Raw genomic sequence first — 10,420 nt, forward strand, 5'->3', positions numbered from 1 at the left:
TGAGGCTTCAATTTTAGGACTTCCATGGTTCCACACAGTTTGTCCCTTACTGATAGTGTTCGCAACTTGCAGTGGTTTATCTCAATATTGAGAAGTGGAAAATTTTGAAAGAGCTACTAGAAGCTTCAATACCATATCTATAACAAAAGAATAGCAGACCTATGTAGTATCTATCTTTTCATCAATGTTTTGGCACACTAGATGTGAATAACATTCTTTAAAAGAAAAATACCAACGAAGTACTCCTGGAATGTGGAACCAGCCTACCAATTTGAAAAGGAGGATAGACCAGCTAAAAACAAAACTTCAAATTTACCTATTCAGTATTCTAAGAAGATTTTACTTTAAATTTCCTACAAAGTGATAACAAGACTTAAATATTAAACTCACAACAAATCACAAGATTAAGGAGTAATTTCATGGGGAAAAACAAAAACCCATTCTGAATCGACAAGAGCTGGTGGGATCAATTCTCAAAAGGGCAATGAAAAATGCAACACAGCTATTGTAAGTCCATCAAACAATCGCATTGGCTCCATTAGAACAAGTCCAGATATATCTGCTGCCTAATCCTCCTGGCCCTCCTCTTTGACAAGCCTTATCATGTCATCAATTCTCAGAATAGTAATAGCTGCTTCCGTAGCAAACTGGTATGAAATTACACCGTATTAGAAAGGACAAAACCTAAACCTCAGCAGATGAGCATTCTAGTGTAGATTTACCTGTATTATTTTTACTTTGCTCATTGCAGGCTCAATCACTCCAGCTTCCAAGTTGTTTCGCACAGTGCCCTTTGATAGATCCAGTCCCATGCTGTATAACGCAACAAAACCTGATTATGATAGCTCATGGGAAGGATGGCAGATGCATTGATTAATAGCATTCATTCAATACAGCAGTGCTCAACGTCCATCAACAAGAAAAGCAAGATGTGTAGACCACAAAAAATGTTTAAGAAAGCAAAAGGCATAAGCAACACATTCTCATTCTGGTGAGGTGACGGCATGACACGAGTAAATGCTTCACGGGTAAGCCGATTGCTTTTCAGATCCCTTCTAGTAAATGCCACTTTGAACTTTTGGGCCACTAATCTAGAAACTTAATACTAGTCCAAGCTGTAGTAGCACAAAATTTTGGACAGAGAGTTGGCTCACAACTAGAAGCTGGTTAGCAAAGAAAAATGGCCAACCCCTGACCTTACCCTAGGATCAGCTAAGAACTGAAACTGAAGATGCTTATGCCAGTTATGGCGGCTGAGTAAGTTCGAGAAAGAGATGGCCAGGACCAGCCAGAGGCAATTATCCATCCCTTTACTAAAGGAAGGCCTTGGGTATGTTGAAAAATGTGACCCACAAGGATTTCCAAACAAACCCAAATACCTGATTCTTACGAAACTAAAAACTTGAAATCTTAGTAACATGAAAAGCATATACTTGAAAAGTAGTGCATCAACTTTGGTGTAGAAGCTTGACCAAACAACACAAAGATATACGGATTCCGAAGAATACCTTGACAAATGCTTCTTATCTGCTTTGGTTTGTGCAAGGTAGTGACATGAACGTAGTTTAGATACCAAGTCACTGGAATCTTTTGCAGCATTATTTGCAAGAACCTGCACCAGAAGAAATGCACCAAAATTGATCATACAACATATGAGGGGTACAAGAGCATCAGCCATTTTTGTTATATACAACTAGCAAGGACCTTTGGTATGACAAGTAAGGATTCAGCAAATTGTGCAATAGCCAGCTGCTCCCTTGACCCAAGAGTAGTAGCTAGGTACTCCAAGTAGACACATAAAGCAGCCTCAACAGCTCCACCACCAGCAACGATCTGTTTTGCCACGGTACCAATTGATCAGGCATTTACACTAACACATAATTTCGCTGCTTCTTTCTCTAGCCAAGAGGAAATGGAGATTATGGTAGTAAATTTTCCCCATGGCCAAATTAAAATATTGTGCTAGAAGATATCCACAAGCAATTAGCCGTAAAAACCAGCAATTAGCCGTAAAAACCAGGATGCGCAGTTCTCCATATCGAAGTATAAGGTCATTGAAGTACCAGAGACTGTTATACTATTTTTAATATATGGAGTTACACCCCTTAATCACGCCCATGTAATGACACTAGTACATCAGTTCATCACACGAGTTAAACTGATAATCTACACCTATTATAGATCTAAACATAGTCTAGCAAGTATAAGAGAATAAACTTCCTTACAGCATGCCTATAAATTTCGATGCCCCCAACATAACCTGTTATCTGTATAATTTACATCAAAGTAAACACTGGCAACTGCATTTAGTAGGAGTTTGTGGATACAGGGACTTACAGTTGTTGACTCTAGTGTTCTCTTCACAATGCACAAAGCATCATGGAGGGCCCTCTCCATCTCATCAAGCATAAAGTCATTTGCACCTCTAAGTATCAATGAAACCTGATAAAGCAGCAGATCAATCCATATTCATAACCTTTGAGTTTGAACACAAACTTCATTTTGGAAAGAAACGAAACACCCTAAGAGCCACAACATTTTCTTCAAACACAACAAATAAGAGTCGCAGGAAAAACTGCAAGAATAGGCCCAAACTATTGTGCAGTTTTAAACAAGTAATTAGCACATCTAAATAAACTCAAAATTCAGTGCAATTACATACCGAACTTGAGGTTTTAGTTCCTTTAACCATAATGACATCATCATCAGCAATCCGCTCCTCCACTACCTCATCAGCATGTCCAAGAAATGATGGTTCAAAAGTTTCTTCTCCTTCCATATCCGCAAATGTTGAGACCTGTATATCAAAATACATGAGCACCATGCCATGTTCACAGAAATGATTATGCTAGTACTACCAGAAATCTGTATTGTTACATGCCCAAAATTATCACCACTGTCCTACTCATATATTGCTTCTCTTTGGTCCTGCAACCACCTGCTTGGGGGCCAGGCGGCCAGCAGCTGTGTAAAGAGGAAACAGCTTATCATACATTCTTCTTTCACAAAGTAAGAGATTTCATGTCCTCCCAATTGGGATCCAGTTACTCCACACCTATTGATAAACCAAGTACAAACTCACTGAAAGTTGTCTCTATCTTCTTGATCCTAACTCCATTCAACTACAAATCTATAGCCTGTTTGTCCTTCATATGACACTCCACTTGTTCATCTTAAATATCAAAGCTAAAACAGAGTTCCTTAAAGCAGTCTATTGCGGATTACATGGTCTTCTTTGAGGCTCTATCTATGCGTGTGATATTTGTTTGTATATAATCCTCTGCACTTTCTTAGAGCTAAGTTAATAGTAACCTTTAAAAACATATCCATTGCGGATTACATGATAGAACTCTCCAGACAAATTTTTCAACACATGATCATGAAAAAAGTGCATGCTAAACTAGGTATCACCAAGTCAGATACCAAGTCTTTTCTTCTCTGATTAGTACAACCTTAAATTCATAGAAAGACTAAAAATACTTTGAAGCAACAATAAGAGGTAAGGTATAGTTTTCCAGACCAACAAATGAGGTTGCTCCAGTTGGAAGAGAACTCCACGTCAAACCAAGAGGCTGGGAGTTTGAGACAGAGAGGAAAGTGGAAAAGATCCAAAATTGATCCTCAGTAGGGGGAGGAATTGACATGACCCAAAAATAAGAAAGTACTAGAAGATATTTCCCAGACCAGTCTAGTGAACATACCACAGTGGCGCCAGTTGCCTTGGCAACATGGCGCAAATCCTCCTTGCGTACACGTCTAACCGCAATTGCACCAGCTTCCACAAAGTACTGAAACAGGAAAACACGAAATTAGATCGTTAACTGCACCAGCTTCAGCAATCCCACTTTATACAGAAGCACAATTTGTTTAGCAGAGATAAATTATAACGGATATCGACGTTGCTAGCTGAACAGCCTTTCAGAACAAACGCTACCATGACCACCACACATGTACATCCACAACAAAAGCTAATTTTTTTATTTATTTTTCTTACTTTTTTTCTAAGGTTAATAAATTAAACGGCTAAATTTTATGTCAACAACAGAAGAGCTAAATTATTTGCAAGGATGCTGACATCACATCAAAAACACCAGTGATTCGACATTCCAATGCAGCTAGTTGTTTTTCATGGTGATGGTGTCCAGGCCAGCTTGTGCGCACCTTTGACTATTCCACCAGGAACCTATTACCTCCCCACCAGCACAAGTATCGGGTAGTTCTGCCCACCAAGGCTTCGATAGATCGGAAGAAATCACCTAGTTTTTTTTTTTTTTGCTTCTGCTGAGATTTGAACTTGAGACCTCATGGATCTAAACACTTCACTGACCACACCCTTGGGTGCATGCATCTAAGTTGATTGTAACGATACTAGCACAACAAGGGTCCTAGTTATCAAGAATGTGCAAGGAAAGATTAAGAGAACCACTAGTATGTACAAAATGAAGCACAGTTCATTAACAAGACCATTGCTGCCCTTTGAAGGAAACTTTAGTATGAGCTTAGGTATACGAACTCATTCTCAACTGAGTAAAAAGCATTCGAAGGAGACAACAAACCATGAAAAGAAACAACTAAAGTTAGCAGCTTGCCTTCAGTGCCATGTCATCAATTCCTTTTGAAGTCAAGACGACATTGGCTCCCGCACTCAAAAGTTTCTGAATCCGTTCTTTTGTCGTATCAGCTTCTCTGTAGACATAGATATACATTAGGGCTGAATTACAACATGCTGCTGTGGTTTAACCAATATGCTGTAAATCATAGCTACAGAATGTCTTTGGTTATTACAAGTGATTTAAACAAAACAGCCTTGTGCAATCATTAGAGACAACAGGGTTATGTCAAAAACAACAGCCTTGGCCTCATCTCTAGTTAGGTACCAGCAGTAAGATACCACAAAAAATCTAAACTATCACACACATGTTGGAAATCCACATCAATCGTGAAGCAAAAATTACAAAACTCAAGGAACCGATAACATTTTTAATAAAATTCCCAACGATCATGGACATATGTAGCAAATATTAGCTTGCTATTTCTTTGGTTTCAGTTATGAGAAGTTGACAAGTACAAAGATGTTTTGATGCTAACACATTGATAGCAACATAATAGACGAACGGTGCCAAAAGATCACCTTTGGCGAATCCTCTCAAGCTCTCGAGGATCAGTTACCAACACTTGAACACCCATCTGCATTTTTGTCTTTTGAAGATTGAAGTCAAGACAAGCGATCCGTGCAGGCGCAACCCTCAGAGGCATTCCTTGGGCAGCACGGCCAGTATTCAGAGCATAACCCTTCAATAGATAGCTATCTTTTGCACTTTTTCCATGTGCTTTAAGTAAATTAATACCCTGGATAGAAATAAAGTTTTATTTCCATTAGTACTTGATCAAGATGTTAAAATAATTTAGGGAATCTACAAATCAAACTGCCCAAACTAGTCTACCAGACCAAAGTTGTTTAATATGCTTCCAGATAACAGACCTATGGAGCAGACCTTCCAAATAATATTCCTTGACTATCAGAACAAATTTTCTTGAACGAACAACTCACCTTAATAGGATATTTAATTTCACCCCTCACATTAGTCATCTTGACTGCCTGTACTGCTTCAACAACCTACAAATACACCATTGGCTAAGGCAATATGGTACATGGGAATGATATTTCACAAAACATACAGGTATAAAGACCCTTCGACAGCAAAAGGCATTTTGTTATACAAAATAGTTGCACATATATGATAAAAAGTGTTGACATTAGAACAAGAATAGCAACGAGAAAAGATCTTCAAACGCCGACCTTACATAAGTATGAAGAATTATGCAGGGAGCAAACATACAAATATTAAGCAGGCACATCCCTATTAGACAAACAAAAGCACAAACATAATTTTAGGGATATAAAGAGAAGTTAACTAAAAGGTCAAGATTGCTAACCACATAATTTCAGTAATCTAAGTGATGACGTACATTTTGAGAATTATGTGAGAAGGAAAGTGAAAAAGGAAGCAGCTTTTTCCAATAATCATGAAAGCACAAATGGGACAAGAAATGATAGTTAGGCAGCTATGACATTTCAGAACACTATACAAAAAACTGCAGGAAGAAGTTTAGCAGTGTTAGGCCCACTCTTTCCCCCTTACAAAGCATCACAAACAATAGGAAAAATGAAGTTCCCTTCGGTGCTCTTTTATTTTCCCATCAAACCACAATAATTGTGTGTTAGCAAAGTATGAGATTGTTTATTAACCAGAAAACATACATATCAGGCGTCTAGGAGTTAATTGCCTAAAAGCAGCAATATCAAAAAGACAGCAACCCGCGGTTCAGACTAAAGCAGGTAATAAAACCAAACCATTACATAACACATCCATAGGTTTTAATGTTCTGCATATGGAGACCGCACACAAGGTTCGCAGATTAAACGGGCCTCACAAAAGCTAGAGATTTTTCTCATTAACGTTGCACGATACGATTTTTCTTAGCTTGTTCGATGTACTCTCGTGTTGTACAGTGACGAGGCTAGGAACAATATTAATAAGCTTGATTCCAATAATCAAAAAACTTATCCTTCGGGTTTTTTCCATGAATGGGCACAGTTGATTTAATCAAGATAATCCAATTTCAGCGACCACCATACCATATTAGCAAAGAAGTCACTGTCATCTGCTATCAACTTTGATGACATGCTTGTCTTGGCACAGTTTACAAGAGAATCTTTTCCAAGCTTATCGACCTGAAAAAACAGCGGACAAACTGGTAAGATCATCAACTGCATGAACATAGCTATCAAAGGAGAAAAGCGTTGAAAACCAAGGTCTGCTAAGGTTTCAAGAGAAAGCGCAATTAAAATGTCAGTTTTATATCAATGAAAGGCTTTAATAAAAAATAAAAAAAAAACATACATCTATAATAACGCAATACACAAAAATATATATAAGTATAAACACAATAAATAACTATTAATGCATAAGAATTGAAAAACTATAATTTATCGTTATTTCTGAAGTAAAACACATAAACCAAGTGAAAAACTATTTAAATTTTCTGAATTAGATGTAAAGATGTAGTTATAAGTGTCCAGGAAATAGTTCTGTTATGCTAAAATCTAATCGCCAAAAGATTCATTTATACCATTTCCTCAACAACAAAAATATCACTATGCCAATGATATTTATTGTCCAATGTTATGCTCTTAACGACAGAGTCCATGGGGAATGAGAGGCATGCGTTAACCTTGGTGCTTGCACTAAAGCACCACGTAAGCAAGGCGGCAAAACTTTCAGCCCAAGGTTCATAATGCAGTATTTTAACATGATAGATAAAGGATTAAACTGGTTCTTACAACTAGCAATGACATAAGTCACAAGACACTCGAAATTGCAAGTGCACCCTACATTAACAGTTCCCCTAGGGATGAGGCTACCTTAATATTCATAAATTTAAGAAAATGTCCTTTTCTTATAAGGTCTGCAAGGTATACTCTACAGTTCAAAGATAATGCAAGTTAGATTAGTATTTGAACGAACTACTTCACATATGACAGACGCATCAGCATAATACACACGTGAAGGCAAAATACCACAAATCAATACCTTAACAGCCAATTTTTCTTCGACATATTTGCATGCTTCCCTCATTGCTAGCTGCCAGAAACCAGTGCAGTATAACATTAGAAAGGCTTTGGATTTTTGCAAAAAAAAAGGATTGTCGTGGTTCTTTTTAAGTTGCATATGAAATGAACAAAGATAGTTACCCTGTATCCACTGATTATCGAGGTTGGGTGAATTTTGTGCCTCACCAACTCATTTGCTCCCTGCAAATATTAACACAGAGAATATCAACAAAAACTATGTGCACCAACTGCTTGAGCTGAAAATACTTAGAGAAGTTTCTGCATTGTAATAGATTAGCAAGAATACCTTAAGTAATTCTGCAGCTATAATAACGACTGAGGTTGTTCCATCACCAACTTCTCGATCTTGGAGTTCAGCCAACTCAACAAGAACCTGTGACATAGTGCATTACAATGGTCCATCAATTTTTCTGAAGGTTTATACATTATGCCTGAGCGAGAAAATTGAAGGTTCATGTGGTTACCTTGGCAGCTGGATGCTCAACTTCTAACATTTTCAAAATGGTAGCACCATCATTAGTAATTGTTACATCGCCAATATCATCAACAAGCATCTGCAATTCATAGCAATACCAGTGAGTCAACAATCAATTGACCATTCAAACAACAAATACATGAAAAAAATCACTTAAAATGTTGAACTCAAGACCATTTTATTCCTTTAATAAGCCAGATCAAATTGTTCTTTATACTCCTAATATATCTAAAATCTTTCAAGCCGATGGATATGTACATAACAAACTCTTATGAGTTTTTGTAACAGACAAAAGTGAGAAATTTTGAGGTGGTAAGTGACTCCAGCTCAACAGGACAAATAGACATATGATGGGCATTAAGTTAACTATTTCGATGAATTTGAGTAATAAGTATAATCCCATCCATATTTTAAGATATTAAAAGTTTTAAGCGCATATACGTAATGATTATCCAGCTTGCACCATCCCCGGTACTTGAAATTAAAATCCATCTCCAGATTACAAAACTAAGCTTACTCCTGACTTCCAAAGTCAAGATAAGCACAGAGCAGATTATTCTGTTAAGAACTTATGCCACTTCGCCGATGTCTGGTACATGATAGTTTTGGTAATAGATGTTTATTAGCATCATTCTACATCTATTATGACTATCACAAATCAGGGCATTAAGCTTCAGCGTTGATTCAAAACTAATTGTTACCCCACCAACTCACTTGCTAATCTAGTCCCGTTGCTTATAAACTGAACAAGTGCTTGAACAGAATCCTTACTATACGCACCTGCCTGAAGGATTAATTGATAAATACATGCAAGAATGCTCTCAGTATGGGCAAGCTTAGCAAATATGCTCACTCACCTTTTTGTTAGTTTCATCCTTAAAGCATTCACGTAAAGACAAACAAATTGGCTACAAAATAACAGCAACTCAAGAGGCTGGCCGGACAGCTCAAGCTTTGACAAAAACTTTTCTACATGGCTTTGCCCATATATTTGAATATGCTAGTTAGATCTCACTTTAGCATCTATGGATTCTACCAAAACAATTGCAGAGCAAAATGGAGAGTGCTAGCAGTAGAGACGGCTACACCATAATGCAGAATAAGACGGAAAATGGCAAATTATAAGGACAGGACTAGTTTCCACCACCCCAGACTAGTCGGCTTGGCATATGAATAGTTAGCATTCCATTCCACTACATTTTGAACCTGCTTCATTCGAATACTCAATAATATATCTTTTAATTAAAAAAAAAATTACAAGATAAACATCTCAAAACCCTGACTGAGAACATCCTCCTATAACTGGCAACCAGATAAATAACCACAATAGAAAAAGTCCAAAACTTTGACAAGTTGGGCAATCTGAATGCAGACAAACTCTTCAACAACAATTACACTAGAGCAGTGTAGTATACCTTTGAACCTGGTTCATTCCAATACTCAATAATTTCTCTTAAACATCTCAAAACCCTAACTTGGAACGTTCCTCCTATAACTCGCAACCAGATAAATAATTACAAGAGAAAAAGTTGGTAACTTTGACAAGTATCACAAGCTGAATGCATACAAACTCTTCAACACTAGCAGAGAGAGATAGATAAAGTAGTAGGAAAAAGGAGAAAGGAAGGAACCTTATCAAGGCCAACGGGTCCAAGTGAAGATTTGACAATGTTGGCTACTGCTTGACATGCAGTCACTGAAATCCACAAACACATAATAATCACTAAGTAAGTAGAAAAAAAAAAAAAAAAAAAGAGAGAAGTAATACATGTGGGAGAGAGGGAGATACCGTTTTGGGTGCGAACATCCTGACCGGACTGACGGTCGCCGGAAATATCAAGAGTTTGTCCTGAATACGCCATTTCCCACTGTATATGTGGTGATGCGAAAACCCTAGATCGTAGATTCTGGACGAATACGAAAGGCTTTTCTGCTGCGGGGGAACGTTCAGTGAAGTGGGGGGACTACTGCTCCTTCATGAGGGTTTTAGGTTTGTGCCCTTGAGTCACAATAATATTTGGCCCTAAATGTTTTTTTTTTTTCTTTTTCTTTTTTTAAGTTTCTAAACATACAAAGACAAAAATTCCCTACCCTCTATGTAATAAAAAAATTAAAATTAGTGATTAAATATAATTAGCACTTCATCTGTTCCAATTTATATGACACATTTTTCTTTTTAGTCAGTCCCAAAAGAATAACACATTTTCTTATTTGGCAACAATTTAACTTTAAATTTTACTTTTTACGATTGACGAGATGATTTATGATTATACAAATATCTTTGGCTTGTTTTAGACCACAAGATTCAA

The 10,420-nt window shown here is 37.3% G+C and overlaps 1 protein-coding gene across 1 annotated transcript; it reads right to left on the reverse strand.

Annotated features, from left to right (window-relative positions):
* Positions 1–202: 202 nt before the first annotated feature.
* LOC132645757 (T-complex protein 1 subunit alpha) lies at positions 203–10,102 on the reverse strand. Its single transcript, XM_060362938.1, has 17 exons — positions 9,901–10,102; positions 9,743–9,807; positions 8,101–8,190; positions 7,923–8,009; positions 7,757–7,816; positions 7,596–7,646; positions 6,641–6,736; positions 5,552–5,617; positions 5,132–5,349; positions 4,590–4,686; positions 3,702–3,788; positions 2,663–2,797; positions 2,338–2,442; positions 1,705–1,833; positions 1,509–1,612; positions 723–813; positions 203–647 (listed from the first exon to the last, which is right to left on the reverse strand). Exons 1-17 carry the CDS (start codon positions 9,971–9,973, stop codon positions 567–569), a joined length of 1,635 nt encoding a protein of 544 aa, XP_060218921.1. The 5' UTR covers positions 9,974–10,102; the 3' UTR covers positions 203–566.
* Between the last annotated feature and the right edge of the window lie 318 nt (positions 10,103–10,420).

The sequence above is a fragment of the Lycium barbarum genome, chromosome 6, assembly GCF_019175385.1.
Source record: "Lycium barbarum isolate Lr01 chromosome 6, ASM1917538v2, whole genome shotgun sequence".
NCBI lineage: Eukaryota > Viridiplantae > Streptophyta > Magnoliopsida > Solanales > Solanaceae > Lycium > Lycium barbarum.

What these genes read in the sequence shown, in the direction of transcription:
- LOC132645757 (XM_060362938.1), bottom strand. Translation starts at nt 9,973, where the DNA reads ATGGCGTATTCAGGACAAACTCTTGATATTTCCGGCGACCGTCAGTCC. An exon ending in TAGCTGCAGAATTACTTAAG is followed by an intron (nt 7,817 to 7,922) that starts GTATTCTTGCTA and finishes TAATATTTGCAG; the next exon opens with GGAGCAAATGAGTTGGTGAG. An exon ending in GAACTAAAACCTCAAGTTCG is followed by an intron (nt 2,443 to 2,662) that starts GTATGTAATTGC and finishes CTGCTTTATCAG; the next exon opens with GTTTCATTGATACTTAGAGG.